Source organism: Ranitomeya variabilis, chromosome 8, assembly GCF_051348905.1.
Source record: "Ranitomeya variabilis isolate aRanVar5 chromosome 8, aRanVar5.hap1, whole genome shotgun sequence".
NCBI lineage: Eukaryota > Metazoa > Chordata > Amphibia > Anura > Dendrobatidae > Ranitomeya > Ranitomeya variabilis.
This window is the reverse complement of record NC_135239.1, coordinates 102,932,655-102,949,037: the sequence shown is the minus strand read 5'-3', so window position 1 is coordinate 102,949,037 and position 16,383 is coordinate 102,932,655. Positions and strand designations below refer to the sequence as shown.

General features: G+C 48.0%; 1 protein-coding gene across 2 annotated transcripts in view; it reads left to right on the top strand.

Moving 5' to 3' along the window:
* C8H1orf21 (chromosome 8 C1orf21 homolog) overlaps positions 1 to 16,383 on the top strand; it is a 230,918-nt gene that overhangs the window by 113,549 nt on the left and 100,986 nt on the right. For both annotated transcript variants that reach the window (XM_077278794.1, XM_077278793.1), the window contains one exon: positions 10,534 to 10,730. In XM_077278794.1, the coding sequence (XP_077134909.1) occupies positions 10,637 to 10,730 (94 nt within the window). In that variant the 5' untranslated portion in view covers positions 10,534 to 10,636. The remainder of the gene's footprint in view (positions 1 to 10,533; positions 10,731 to 16,383) is intronic.

Here is a 16,383-nt window from a genome sequence, read left to right as displayed (position 1 = left end):
ACAAAAGAGAATCAAAGAGCGGGTCACTAACACATTAGTGCATGTTACAATAAACATGTGCATAATGATGAATGTGTGAATCATGTGTAAAGATATATAAGCTGTGTGCCATTAAATATACATTATATTTATAAATCAAGTACAAATACATGAGAAAATAATAATATTATAAAACAACAAGTGCAGCGCAAAACTGATATTAACATTGTTATCGAAATGCATGTATATATATAATTATAAATCTAAATATAAAATATAGTGTGAAAAAAACAAAAATAAAGAACCCAACAAAGACTTCTTCCAATTAATGAACCATCTTCAAGTGATGCCCACTGATACGGTTCACTGATGCTTTTGTGCTTATTCTCACATTCTTTGTATTCTTGCTCCAAAATATACGTTGGGCTTACATCACGTCAGCTTTGTGTACGCGTGAGAGAGCACGTAAGAGATATCAAAAATGCACGTAAAGCTGAGGACGTTAATGCCCTAAAGACCATCCCTAAACATTTTCACATGTTTCATGGATGCGATCCCACGGGTCTACGGATCATTGGGATTGATCAGGTTCATGGTGGTAATAGAGGAGGAAATATCAAACGATTACTCGCACAGGTAGAATGTAAATGGATTGTGATTCTGGATTTCATGTCTCCGGTGGGACTTAATGAGACAATTAGTTTTGTCCCTTTTCTATGAGAGCCCTGTTCTCCTATGTACTCTTCGTGTGCTGAAGATGACAAACAAATCTGTTCTTACATTTTAAATTATTCTAAGTATTTTTATGTGTTTTTTTCTGTTCATTTATATATTCTTCTTCATTTCTTACATCCCTAGACTCATCTGTTTTCCAAAACTCGGTGTTTTGTGGCTATTTTGTTAGCTATATACAAAGAATGTGAGAATAAGGACAAAAGCATCAGTGAACCGTATCAGTGGGCATCACTTGAAGATGGTTCATTAATTGGAAGAAGTCTTTGTTGGGTTCTTTATTTTTGTTTTTTTCACACTATATTTTATATTTAGATTTATAATTATATATATACATGCATTTCGATAACAATGTTAATATCAGTTTTGCGCTGCACTTGTTGTTTTATAATATTATTATTTTCTCATGTATTTGTACTTGATTTATAAATATAATGTATATTTAATGGCACACAGCTTATGTATCTTTACACATGATTCACACATTCATCATTATGCACATGTTTATTGTAACATGCACTAATGTGTTAGTGACCCGCTCTTTGATTCTCTTTTGTTCTGTTCTTTAATTCTTGCCCCTGGGCTAATACTATAGTGCATTTTTTTCCTACGCGTATGCGCCTTGCACCTACTAGTGAGTCTTTGTTTTTGTAACTCCAGACTTGTAGATGCGTAAATGTCATTCTTTGCCGCCTCAGTTGGGTATATTTTGCATTATGCGCCAGACCGCTCTCATGCGCACGCGCTCCACACCTGTCAGGGAGTCCTCGTATCTTCGGCTTCAGTTTTCCAGGAGCGCATGTCCGTGACGTCAGCAGGGGATTTTCCCTTGACGTGCGTTCCTGGTGAATGCTGGGGATCAAGAATCACTTCCTGCAGGGATTGTGGTGCGCCTGCGCACCTCAGAGATGCCGGCTAATGGGCGCCATTATAAAACGCCGAGTCTGGGAAACTATTTTATTCCCTGTTTGAGAAAGCCACGCGAAACGCGCGTCAGGGGGTATCCAGGGTCCCAGGCACTGGTCACTTCACCATGGGTAAGATACTTTGCACCTGATATGCACCACAATTGTTTTTGTTTCCTTCCTGTATGGAGGACACTTGTCTATATGGAAACTAGTACTACTTTTTGCTGTATGGTGGTTCATATTGTATGCTAATGTAAGTCAGTTATATACGGGCGTACACCATACCATTGTGTGCCAATAGTGGTGCTTCTTATTTATTTATACCATGGTGACATTATGAATATACAGCTCTGTGCCTGTGATTAGGATGTTTTTTTACTAGGGTCTCCTTGCTTCTATGTACTAATTTCTAAATCACGGTTTTTTAACAATTTTTGTAATAAAAAATACTGATTTTATAACAATTTTGTATAGAACTCCAATTTTTTGTTGTCTTAATAAATCAGATTGTGTAGCATGTCTCTCAATATTTCAAATTCTTATTGATTTTTTTTTTGCCTACTTTGTCTTTCTTGTCTCAAGATTCAACCATATCCAACGTCATTAAAACTCTGTCAAGCAGAGGACAATTGCAAAATAAATTATACTGGACTTTGTAAATCAACAAAGTTCTTCTATGCACAGGTCCTTTCTGCCCTAATAACAGTTGGTTGAGCTCTACTGATAATATAGGGTGTTTTGATTGACATCCAGTACTTCATGTGTCCTATTTCTACAGCTTCCCTTCATGGCTAGCTAAGCATGTCATATCATATAATAATTAGACAGCATAAACGGAGCTACAGGCATACAAGGCGTAGCCATAGATGCCGTACTAGGTTATACTATGTCTTTGGGTGTCTAATAGATTTTTGGTTACCTAATTTAAGAAGTACCTTTCTACCTTATGCTTATGGCTTCGTAAAAAAAAAATCTGTATTCCAAACATCATTTGCGAAAGAGAGAATTTCAAAGGCTCAGAAATATTTACGCAAAAGTGGTGCCACTGTCTGTTAATGTGTGCTCCGTTTCATTAGTAATTTTTTAATCTAATGTAAAGAACGATTTTGGGACATGTGGACTCATCACAAAAACAACACAATAATTATTATTGTTGTTTTCTAAGGCACCATTAAATTCAGGGTGCTATACGTGTGAAAAGGTTACATCTAATATATAAAGCTGAATGTGTGTATGTGTGTATGTATGTATGTATGTGTGTATGTCCGGGATTGGCATCTGAACCGTCGCAGCTACAGCCACAAAATTTTGCACAGTCACACGTCTGGACCCCGAGAGCGTCATAGGCTATGTTGTGAGGTGAAATTTTAACCCCGCGCTTTCCAATTCACCAAACAATTTTGCCCCTATCTACATAATGGGGAAAAAGTGAAAGGAAAAGTGTTGGAGGCGTCGCAGCTACAGGCACAAAATTTTGCACAGTCACACGTCTGGACCCCGAGAGCGTCAAAGCTATGTTGTGAGGTGAATTTTTAACTCCTCGCTTTCCAATTCACCAAACAATTTTGCCCCTATCTACATAATGGGGAAAAAATGAAAGGAAAAGTGTTGGAGGCAAATTAACAGCTGCCAGATGTGAACAAGGGGGACTTAAAGAATGACAGCGATGGCGCCAAAGAGTATATACTGTACAGTTGCTAAGGTGGGGCCCCAACATGGGATAATCACCACACCACCACGGGGATATGAACACACACACAAAATGCGCCACACACTACCACGTGCTCGAACACATATACCACCCTCAGCGCACATTTCACCACACATACACCAACCTCGCCACATAAAAGTAGAAACACAAAAGTCGCCGTTCAAAACTCGCCACGCGCAAAACTCTCCACATGCAAAACTCGCCACACGTGCAAAACTCACCTCATGGAAAACTCGCCACACGCAAAACTTGCACACGCAGAAAAATTGCCACACGCAGAAAAATTGCCACATGCACAAAAGTTGCAACACATGCAAAAGTTGCCTCACACAAAACTTGCACATACTCAAAAGGCACCACACATAAAACTCGCCACGCGCAAAATTCGCCATGCGCAAAACTTGCTGCACACAACTTGCTACACTAACCTGTCACATGCAACTCGACACACAAAAAGTTGCTACACGCATGTCGCCACACAAAACTCATCTCACAAAAGTCCCTACATGCATGTCGCCACATGCAACTCAACACACACAACTTGACACACGAAACTCGCCCTAAAACACACACAAGTCTGGTATTATCCTTCAAAAATAAAAATCTGATTAATAAGCAGATAAACTACAAGAGCAACAAATGTACCATATAGGAATGCGGCAGCTGTCAGTCACATGACCAGTCTATTATGTGTATGTGTGAGCTAATATATACTGCCAGGGGGTGGGCTTACTGTTGGCTGGGGATTTATCAGGCTGCCATTTTAGCTTACAAATGCTGAGGTAAAAATACTGACCAAATAACGTGTGAACGAGGGCTAATACAGGAGGAGATGACATACAGATATATACTATATACAGGAGGAGATGACACACAGGTATATACTATTTACAGGGGAGATGACACACAGGTATATACTATATACAGGAGATGACACACAGATATATACTATATACAGGAGAGATGACACACAGGTATATACTATATAGAGGAGGAGATGACATACAGGTACATACTATATACAGGAGGAGATGACATACAGGTATATACTATATACAGGAGGAGATGACATACAGGTATATGCTATGTATAGGAGGAGATGACATACAGGTATATACTATATACAGGAGGAGATGACACACAGATATCTATAATATAACGCTGGGAGCGTCACTCTGTCTGAAGCCTCTATAGACTGCACAAGCGCAAGCGCCGGCGCAGTCTGGACCGCACAGAGCGACGCTCCCAGGAGATCGCGGTATGCGTAAACACTGAACGCACAACGCGATCTCCAACGGAGCAGCAGGGACCGCCAGGAGGGTAAGTATCAGCTATATTCACCTGTCTCCCCCATTCCAGCGCTGCGCTGCGTGCCGCTCCGTGTTCCGGGTCCTCTGCCTGTGACGTTCACAGTTCAGAGGGCACGATGACGCGCTTAATGCGCGCCGCCCTCTGACTGAACAGTCACAGCCAGAGGAGCCGGAACACGGAGCGGCACGCAGCGCTGGAACGGGAGAGACAGGTGAATATAGCAAGTGTCGGGGGCCTGTGCTAGCGGCGATACTGGCACCTGACCCCCACAGCGCGCCGGTATCCCCGCCTGCTCAGGCCCCCAGCACAGCCGCCCGCACTCTCAGCACCACCACGCACAGCCGCCCGCACTCACCACAGCCACGCACAGCCGCCCGCACTCACCACAGCCACGCACAGCCGCCCGCACTCACCACCGCCACGCACAGCCGTCCGCACTCACCACAGCCACGCACAGCCGCCCGCACTCACCACAGCCACCCGCACTCACCACAGCCACGCACAGCCGCCCGCACTCACCACAGCCACGCACAGCCGCCCACACTCACCACAGCCACACACAGCCGCCCGCACTCACCACAGCCACGAACAGCCGCTCGCACTCACCACAGCCACGCACAGCCGCCCGCACTCACCACAGCCACGCACAGCCGCCCGCACTCACCACAGCCACGCACAGCCGCCCGCAATCACCACAGCCACGCACAGCCGCCCGCACTCACCACAGCCACGCACAGCCGCCCGCACTCACCACAGCCACGCACAGCCGCCCGCACTCACCACAGCCACGCACAGCCTCCCGCACTCACCACAGCCACGCACAGCCGCCCACACTCAGCACCGCCATGCACAGCCGCCCGCACTCAGCACCGCCACGCACAGCCGCCCGCACTCAGCACCGCCACGCACAGCCGCCCGCACTCAGCACCGCCACGCACAGCCGCCCGCACTCACCACAGCCGTCCGCACTCACCACAGCCACCCGCACTCACCACAGCCACCCGCACTCAGCACAGCCACCCGCACTCAGCACCGCCAAGCACAGCCGCCCGCACTCAGCACCGCCACGCACAGCCGCCCGCACTCAGCACCGCCACGCACAGCCGCCCGCACTCAGCACCGCCACGCACAGCCGCCCGCACTCAGCACCGCCACGCACAGCCGCCCGCACTCAGCACCGCCACGCACAGCCGTCCGCACTCAGCACCGCCACGCACAGCCGTCCGCACTCAGCACAGCCGCCCGCACTCAGCACCGTGACGCACAGCCGCCCGCACTCAGCATCGCCACGCACAGCCGCCCGCACTCAGCACCGCCACGCACAGCCGCCCTCACTCAGCACCGCCACGCACAGCCGCCCGCACTTAGCACCGCCGCCCGCACTCAGCACCGCCACGCACAACCACCCGCACTCAGCACCGCCACGCACAGCCGCCCGCACTCACCACAGCCACGCACAGCCGCCCGCACTCACCACAGCCGTCCGCACTCACCACAGCCACCCGCACTCACCACAGCCACACACAGCCGCCCGCACTCAGCACCACCACGCACAGCCGCCTGCACTCAGCACCGCCACGCACAGCCGCCCGCACTCAGCACCGCCACGCACAGCCGCCCTCACTCAGCACCGCCACGCACAGCCGCCCGCACTCAGCACCGCCACGCACAGCCGCCCGCACTCAGCACCGCCACGCACAGCCACCCGCACTCAGCACCGCCACACACAGCCGTCCGCACTCAGCACAGCCGCCCGCACTCAGCATCGCCACGCACAGCCGCCCACACTCAGCACCGCCACGCACAGCCGCCCGCACTCAGCACCGCCACGCACAGCCGCCCGCACTTAGCACCGCCGCCCGCACTCAGCACCGCCACGCACAGCCGCCCGCACTCAGCACCGCCACGCACAGCCGCCCGCACTCAGCACCTCCACGCACAGCCGCCCGCACTCAGCACCGCCACGCCCAGCCGCCCGCACTCAGCACCGCCACGCACAGCCGCCCGCACTCAGCACCGCCACGCACAGCCGCCCGCACTCAGCACCGCCACGCACAGCCGTCCGCACTCAGCACCACCACACACAGCCGTCCGCACTCAGCACAGCCGCCCACACTCAGCATCGCCACGCACAGCCGCCCGCACTCAGCACCGCCACGCACAGCAGCCCGCACTCAGCACCGCCACGCACAGCCGCCCGCACTTAGCACCGCCGCCCACACTCAGCACCGCCACGCACAGCCGCCCGCACTCAGCACCGCCACGCACAGCCGCCCGCACTCAGCACTGCCACGCACAGCCGCCCGCACTCAGCACCGCCACGCACAGCCGCCCGCACTCAGCACCGCCACGCACAGCCGCCCGCACTCAGCACCGCCACGCACAGCCGCCCGCACTCAGCACCGCCACGTACAGTCGCCCGCACTCAGCACCGCCACGCAGAGCCGCCCGCACTCAGCACCGCTACGCACAGCCGCCCGCACTCAGCACAGCCGCACTCGGGCAGTAGAGCCGGAGAGAGAAAGATGGGGGCAACATATGGCAGAATGGAAACAGGAACAGGCAGAATGGGTGCAGCACATTACAACAGAATGGGGGCGCGGGATGGGAGCAGCACATGACAGAATGGGGGCACAGGATGGGAGCAGCACATGACAGAATGGGGGCGCACACATGACAGGATGGGGGTGCAGGATGGGGCGCAGGATGGGAGCAGCACATGACAGAATGGGGGGCACAGGATGGGAGCAGCACGTGACAGAATGGGGGCACACACATGACAGGATGGGGAGTGTAGGATGGAGCAGCATATGGCAGGATGGGAGCACATGACAGGATGGGGACGCAGGATGGAGCAGCACATGATAGGATGGGGGTGCAGGATGGAGCAGCACATGACAGGATGGGAGAGCAAGATGGGAGTAGCACATACCAGGATGGAGACATATACCAATATAAATGCTCGCCACCCGGGCGTAGAACGGGTTCAATAGCTAGTATACTATATATAGGTGAGATGACACACAGGTATATACTATATACAGGAGATTACATACAGGTATATCTAATATATAAAGCTGAATGTGTGTATGTATGTATGTGTGTATGTCCGGGATTGGCATCTGCACCGTCGCAGCTACAGCCACAAAATTTTGCACAGTCACACGTCTGGACCCCGAGAGCGTCATAGGCTATGTTGTGAGGTGAAATTTTAACCCCTCGCGTTCCAATTCACCAAACAATTTTGCCCCTATCTACATAATGGGGAAAAAGTGAAGGGAAAAGTGTTGGAGGAAAATTGACAGCTGCCAGATGTGAACAATGAGGACTTAAAGAATGAGAGTGATGGCGCCAAAGAGTATATACCGTACAGTTGCTAAGGTGGGGCCCCGACATGGGATACTCACCACACACGGGGATATGAACACAAACACAAAATGCGCCACACACTACCACGTGCTTGAACACATATACGACCCTCAGCACACATTTCACCACACACACACCAACCTCGCCACATAAAAGTCGAAACACAAAAGTCACCTCTCAAAACTCGCAACGCGCAAAACTCGCTACATGCAAAACTCGCCATATGCAAAACTAGGCTCACGCAAAACTCACCACACGTGCAAAACTCACCTCATGGAAAACTCACCTCATGCAAACTTGCACACACAGAAAAATTGCCACATGTACAAAAGTTGCACCACATGCAAAAGTTGCCTCACACAAAACTTGCACATACTCAAAACGCACCACACATAAAACTCGCCACGCGCAAAACTCGCCATGCACAAATCTTGCTGCACACAACTTGCTACACTAACCTGTCACATGCAACTCGACACACAAAATGTTGCTACACGCATGTCGCCACACAAAACTCATCTCACAAAAGTCGCTACATGCATGTCGCCACACGCAACTCAACACACACAACTTGACACATGAAACTCGCCCTAAAGCACACACAAGTCTGGTATTGTCCTTCAAAAATAAAAATCTGATTAATAAGCAGACAAACTACAAGAGCAACAAATGTACCATATAGGAATCCGGCAGCTGTCAGTCACATGACCTGTCTATTATGTGTATGTGTGAGCTAATATATACTGCCAGGGGGTGGGCTTCCTGTTGGCTGGGGATTTATCAGGCTGCCAATAGCAACCAATCACAGCTCAGCTTCTATTTTGCTACAGTTAATTAACCTGAGCTCTGATTGGTTAATATAGGCAACAAAGACATTCTCAGTATAACAAAGCTAATATATGTTGTGAAATTCTTCTATTAGCTTAGTTTTTGCCTTTTAATAATTACATTTCTATCTATTTGTTTTGTGGTTTTTGTGTGCAGAATAAATTTTTAACACATTCTATTTTGCTAACAGCAGTCATTAACCCGGGCGAAGCCGGGTAGTACAGCTAGTATATAATAAAATAAGCAAACTGACAAACTGGTACAGAGTGGTAGAAGACCGTGACCTCACAAGCTTACAATCTACCTGTAATGGGAAGAAGATAGTAAGGTGGGGGGTTTGTAGCAGATCCTCAGATCCTGTTGTAGTGAGGGGGTGGCAGGGTTATTGTAAGCTGTAGGATTTCTGAACGAAATTTAGTTTTCAGCTTCCGCCTGAAGATTTTAAATGTGGGAGACAGTCGGACATGTTGAGCCATTCAATTCCGGAGTGTGGCAGATGTTCAGGAAAAATATTGGAGGCGATTAGGTGAGGAGCATACAATGGCAAAGGAGAGAAGGAGGTCTTGTGAGGACCGGAGATTTCTTATGGGAAGATACCAGGTGATTAGATTGGAGATGTATGGAGCAGACAGATTATAGATGGCTTGTAAATCATTGTTAGTACGGTAGTTCAAACTGGACTGGCTGGGGAATTGGAAGCCAGTTTAGAGATTGTCAGAGGAGTAACAAAGAGAGAGGTGGATTAATTGGATAGAGGAGCTGAGGACACGCTAGAGAGGTGCTGGAGTGTTAGCTGTGAAGCCACAGAGGAAGATATTGCAAGTCGATGTGGGAGAGGATGAGGGCATGCACTAACACTTTAAAGAGTCAGGGTTAAGGGAAGGACAAATTCAGGAAATATTTTTAAATTGTATGAGGTAGTGTAATGTTAGGTAAATGTTTACTTAGTGAGGTGTGAGGATATATAGGACATGGCAATATCGGTGATGCCAAAATATAAAAAAAGGATCTGTAGTAGATGGTAGTGGTCCACTGTATCAAGGGCAGAAGACCGACCTACCAGGAAACGTACACAGTATTTTCTATTGGCTTTGGAAGTTAGTAAGTCATCAGTAATTTGGGTTGTGGCAGTTTCAGTAGAATAATGGGAGCAGAAGTCAGATTTTAGGTTGTCAAAGAGTGTGTTGGATGAGAGGAATGAGGAAAGTTCAGTGTGCACATGCTGTTCAAGGAGTTTTGAAATGAAAGGGAATTGCAATTCGGGGCGAGGTTGGGTCAAGGGATAGCTTCTTCAGGATTGGCGTTATGGTTGCGCATTTAAAAGTGGAAGAGAAGACCCCAAAGGTTAATGATAATTTCAATAAATGCATTAGGGCTGTGATAAGCATTGTGGTGAGGTTGGGGAAGAGGTGGCATTGGTTAGGGTCAAGTGCACAAGTGGGCAGGTGTAGTAAGGTTACAGGAGAGGCGCATTTGTCCGTTATTGTAGAGAAGTTGTGGTAGTTGAATAATAAAGCTTTGTCTGATGTGGTCGATCTTGTTTCTTAAATGTGAGGTAAAGTCTTCGTCAGAAATGAGGAATGTTGGAGGGTCAATGGTGAATGAATAAGCTACTAGAAAGTGTTAGATAACTGATGTATGAATGTGTTTAATAGAATCTGTTAACACTAAATTTGTGTCTTTTCTTTTTCCCAGGTACAGCAATGGTGGATACATCTTTGAATACTTGGCCAGACTTAAAAGGTTTTCAATAGAAATGATTTTTCTAAGCAGTCAGTCTGGAGCTGACTGAATAAATATGGGATGTGCTTCAGCTAAGCATGTATCTACAGTACAAAATGATGACGATACCCAAAATGGCAAGAGTTACCAAAACGGGGATGCTTTCTGTGGTAAGAACACTTAGGCTAATGTACATTTTTATTCTCTTTGAGTACAAAGCAGGTGACTTAAATCCAAATGATAATGAATTTATTGATAATATTGATCATGAAATGCTATTGCAGGAGCACAAATGATATTTTGGGCAGTGACCACACATATGGTCAAAGCAAAAGTTTTTAATGTCCAAGAAAAACTCACAAAAGTAACAGCACAAGGAATCCTCCGGATCGCAGCCGGGCATAAAAAAACAGTCCTAATCCGAGACCGGTTACCATGGATGACTGCACCACCGTGTCATGCTGAGGGGTGCCAGGCCTCTGCTCTGCAAGTTTGCAAACCAAAGCTGACAAACACAAACCCTTTACTGCAGGGTTTTTAACTGGAATCTGTGGCCATGGGCCACTTGTAAGACCTGGCCTGGAGGAAGCGGACCACCCCACTACTATCTTGTAGTTTGCTCCAAAAATAAAAGCCCATGCCAGGTTTTCTAAAATCTGCCATGGGCAAATAGCTTGCCCAAGACCAAACTTACTTTTATTTTGCACTACAACCACAGCTATGTATGTGACTGCAATGCACTCCAGCGGGTTTAATACGCTTCTGAGCGCATCCTGGGGGACACAAAGTGACCCTCGCATATAACATCTGTCACTGCCTCACAATCTAAATGGCCACCATCCAGTAATACTCCATTTTCCTGTGAGCGACCAATGCAGAAGGACAGCATAGCCAGCCAACAGAGTTTTGTTTTGCATTCTTGGAAGCTGTGGCTCCGCTCATATTAACTGGATTGACTGATAAGAGAACACCTTAAAAATTGCCACATCGCAGTCACATTCAGTCACTGATTATCCAGTAATTATGGAGTGTGCTAGGTGGCTTCCAATACAAGCACAGATACTGTGCAGCAGTTTGGCATCACAAAAGTTGTTCTATAGAGTCGTGAAGTGTTTGGACTGGTGGAGGCCTCAGCTTTCTCATGTAATGCTGGCACATAATAATAGTTTCTTAGAATGCTGTCAGTCAAATACTCTCAACTACTTTATGTTGTAAATGAGGCTTTACTGTTCCTGCCAGGGCTGAACGGGGTTTAGGTTGTCTTTAATTACTGCATAAGTGTGGTCTCTTTAGTGAGTCACGCATATAATTTCCAGGATGTATAGCGGAAACTTCTATAGTGTTCTGGAGACAGGTCATTTCTATACAGCCTGTCAGAAATCAGCAATGTACAGTACAATGTGTACTATGCTGACAGTAGTGATAGATTGTGATTTCAATGTATTCAATTTTATGCCTTTATTGCTAAAGCAGAAGAGAAGTGAGTAGCGAAAAGCCTAATAATTTATGCTTTGCAAGCTAGTAGCATATGTAGCGTGGCTAAAGGGTGTCTAATCGACGGGAGATATGTGTCGCATAGATGGCTTGCCGCTGTGATGTAACCATAGCTACCTATATGTCTGTCAGGACCTGTGGTGATGTCAGACCACATGGCTAATCATGTGATGGGTTACTGGGTGTGGTTAGCTCTATATAAGACAGGCTAATGTTTAACACAGGAGATATGTGTGGAGGTGCTAGCCTCCAGTGTGTTAAGGCTCCAGCACTAAGCCTGGAGGAATGGACACTTGTTTTTTCCCTTTTGCCTGAGTTAAAGGCTATTTGTTTTTCCTGTTTATGCTAAACTGGTTTATGAAGCAATAAACCTTTGAACTTTTGTTGGAACCTGCCTCCTAAGGGTACTGTCACACAGTACCATTTTGATCGCTACGACGGCACGATCCGTGACGTCGCAGCGATCGTATGATTATCGCTCCAGCGTCGTAGACTGCGGTCACACGTTGCAATCACGGCGCTGGAGCGATGCCGAAGTCCCCGGTAACCAGGGTAAACATCGGGTAACTAAGCGCAGGGCCGCGCTTAGTAACCCGATGTTTACCCTGGTTACCAGCGTAAACGTAAAAAAAACAAACAGTACATACTCACATTCCGGTGTCTGTCCCCGGCGTTCTGCTTCTCTCCACTGTGTAAGCGCCATAGCCGGCAAGCAGAGCGGTGACGTCAGACGTCACCGCTGTGCTCGCTTTCCGGCTGGCAGACGCTCACACAGTGGAGAGAAGCTGAGACGCTGGAGGACAGACACCGGAATGTAAGTATGTACTGTTTGTTTTTTTTACTTTTACGCTGGTAACCACGGTAAACATCGGGTTACTAAGCGCGGCCCTGCGCTTAGTTACCCGATGTTTACCCTGGTTACAAGCGAACACATCGCTGGATCGCTGTCACACACAACGATCCAGCGATGTCAGCGGGTGATCAAGCGACGAAAGAAAGTTCCAAACGATCTGCTACGACGTACGATTCTCAGCAGGATCCCTGATCGCTGCTGCGTGTCAGACACTGCGATATCGTAACGATATCGCTAGAACGTCACGAATCGTACCGTCGTAGCGATCAAAATGGTACTGTGTGACAGTACCCTAAGTGTCAGCCGTCGCACCTGAGTGAGTGAAATCCCCACACATAGTAACATAGTTAGCAAAGCCGAAAGAGACATTTGTCCATCCAATTCAGCTTATATTCCGTCAGAATAAATCCCCAGATATACATCCTTCTAAAGAACCTAATAACTGTAAGATACAATATTGTTGCGCTCCAGGAAGACATCCAGGCCTCTCTTGAACCCTCGACTGAGTTCGCCATCACCACCTCCTCAAGCAAGGAATTCCAGATTCTCACTGCCCTAACAGTAAAGAATCCTCTTCTGTGTTGGTGGAAAAACCTTCTCTCCTCCAGACGCAGAGAATGCCCGCTTTTGACTGTCACCTTCCTTGGTATAAACAGATCCTCGGAGAGATAATTGTATTGTCCTCTTATATACTGTATTTTCCGGACCATAAGATGTACTTTTTTCCCAAATTTTTTTTTGGGGAAATGGGGGTGTGTCTTATGGTAGGAATATACCATACCGCTGGTGCGGCTTTGGTGCATCGGGGCTCTGCCGGCATTTTGTCAAAGCCCAGAAGCCCCCGGAGCTCTGTTGCTGCAATGCGGTACCGTGGTCTCTGGCAAATGGCCGCCGGGGGCGGTGCATGCTCAGATCTCAGCAACGAGATCTCGTCCCAAGATCTCATCTCCCGAGATCTCATTGCCGAGATCAGAATCTGAGCATGCGTCGCCCCGGCGGCCATTTTCCCGGAGCCACTGCATCGCAGCAACGGAGCTGCGGAGGCTTCCCGGGCTTTGACAAAATGCTGGCAGAGCCCCGCCATCACTACACCACCACAGAGTGCTGCCGCCCCACAGAGCGCTGCCGCCCCGCCACCCCACAGAGCCCAGCCACCCCACAGAGCCCAGCCACCCCTCAAAGCACCGCCACTGCACAGAGCACCACCACAACACAGAGCACCGCCACTGGACCAGCCTGGGATGGGATTTCCCAGAGGCCACCACACCAGCCTGGACCACTGAACGACCCGTGTGACCACTCGTCCACCTGTGCCGATCCCTTCCTTGGTAAGCCGAATTCGGACTGTAAGACGGACCCCCATTTGCCACATTATTTTTTTCCCCACTATTTTCCTTCTGAAAATTTGGGGTGCATCTTATGGTCCAGTGCTTCTTATAGTCCGAAAAATATGGTACTTATACATGGTTATTAGATCACCCCTCGGCCATCTTTTTTCTAGACTAAATAATCCTAATTTTGCTACTCTCTCTAGGTATTGTAGATCCCCCATCCCCTTTATTAATTTTGTTGCCATCCTTTGTACTCACTCTAATTCCATTATATCCTTCCTGAGCACCGGTGCCCAAAACTGTACACAGTACTCCATGTGCGGTCTAACCAGGGATTTGTACAGATGCAGTATAATGCTCTCATCATGTGTATCCAGACCTTTTTTAATGCACCCCATGATCCCGTTTGTCTTGGCAGCCGCTGCCTGCAGAATAAAGTTGGAGACAATCAGACTCCTCCCTGATGGTATTACATGATGGATAAGTGTCTAACTGTATTTCTCAGCATTGAGGGCATCGTTAATCCTTATCTCCACCATGCTTCACTGCTGCTTGCAGACATTTATTATTGTACTATTTTCCAGCCTTTCAGTGAACAAACTGTTACAGCCAAACATTTCAGACTTTGACTTATCAGTCCACATCACCTGCTGACATTTATTTTTGCACCCAAGTTCCTATGTTTGTGTGCATAGTTGAGTCCCTTGGCCCTATGGTTTTTGCCTACAATTTTTCCAGGAACACCGCTTACAGACAGAACTCTCCTGAACACGTAGATGGTTGTAGCTGGGTCTCACTGATTGCTGCCAGTTCTTAGCTGATGGCACTGCCGGACATCTAATTTTAAAGAAAGTAAGCATGATGTGCCTTTGATCTACTGCACTAAGTTTCCATGGCCAACCACTTTGTCTATGCTCCTCAATGTTGCTCATTTCTTGACACATCTTTAAAGTGCTTAAACACCACATCTTGAAATCTCTTTTGAAATGTTTGCCTGGGAGAGACCTAGCTGATGCATTACTTCAGTAACACTGACCGCTCTCTGCACACATGACTCGGATGTGACTTCGCTTCTTACACTTACTCATCCACTCACCTATTGTCGACAATGAGCTAGAACCAGAGATCTAGTCCTCTTCCTCTCTGTAGAGGTAATTTGCATATTACATTTCCCAGAGGAGCATGCATGGTGTTTGTCTCCTTACTCTGGCATGCCAGGCCTGACTTGTCACTCTCCACAAGGAGAAACCTTACCCCCTAAGATCCCAGTCTTATCTAGCCAAATCAGATCTCACATTTTTTACTAATGAGGGACAATAGCCAAAACACAATCTCTGCAAATTGAGATTCTGGTTTGGCTTTTATCCTAAGGGTACCGTTACACTAAACGATTTACCAACGATCACGACCAGCGATACGACCTGGCAGTGATCGTTGGTAAGTCATTGTGTGGTCGCTGGAGAGCTGTCACACAGACAGCTCTCCAGCGACCAACGATGCCGAAGTCCTCGGGTAACCAGGGTAAACATCGGGTTACGAAGCGCAGGGCCGCACTTAGTAACCCGATGTTTATCCTGGTTACCATTGTAAATGTAAAAAAAAAAAACACTACATACTCACTTTCTGATGTCTGTCACGTCCCCCGCCGTCAGCTTCCCTCACTGACTGACGTCACCGCTGTGCTCTGCTTTTACTTTATGGCCGGCGCTGACAGTCAGTGCGGGAAGCTGACAGCGGGGGACGTGACAGACATCAGAAGGTGAGTATGTAGTGGGTTTTTTTTACATTTACAATGGTAACCAGGGTAAATATCGGGTTACTAAGCGTGGCCCTGCGCTTAGTAACCCGATGTTTACCCTGGTTACAAGCGAACACATCGCTGGATCGGTGTCACACACACCGATCCAGCGATGACATCGGGTGATCCAGCAACGAACTAAAGTTCTGGACTTCTAGCTCCGACCAGCGATGTCACAGCAGGATCCTGATCGCTGCTGCGTGTCAAACACAACAAGATAGCTATCCAGGACGCTGCAAGGTCACGGATCGCTGTCGTTCTCGTTGAAAAGTTGCTCAGTGTGACGGTACCTTAAGTCACATGGCAATGATTGTGAAAGGGTCAACATTGACCTTTAGGATTGCTAC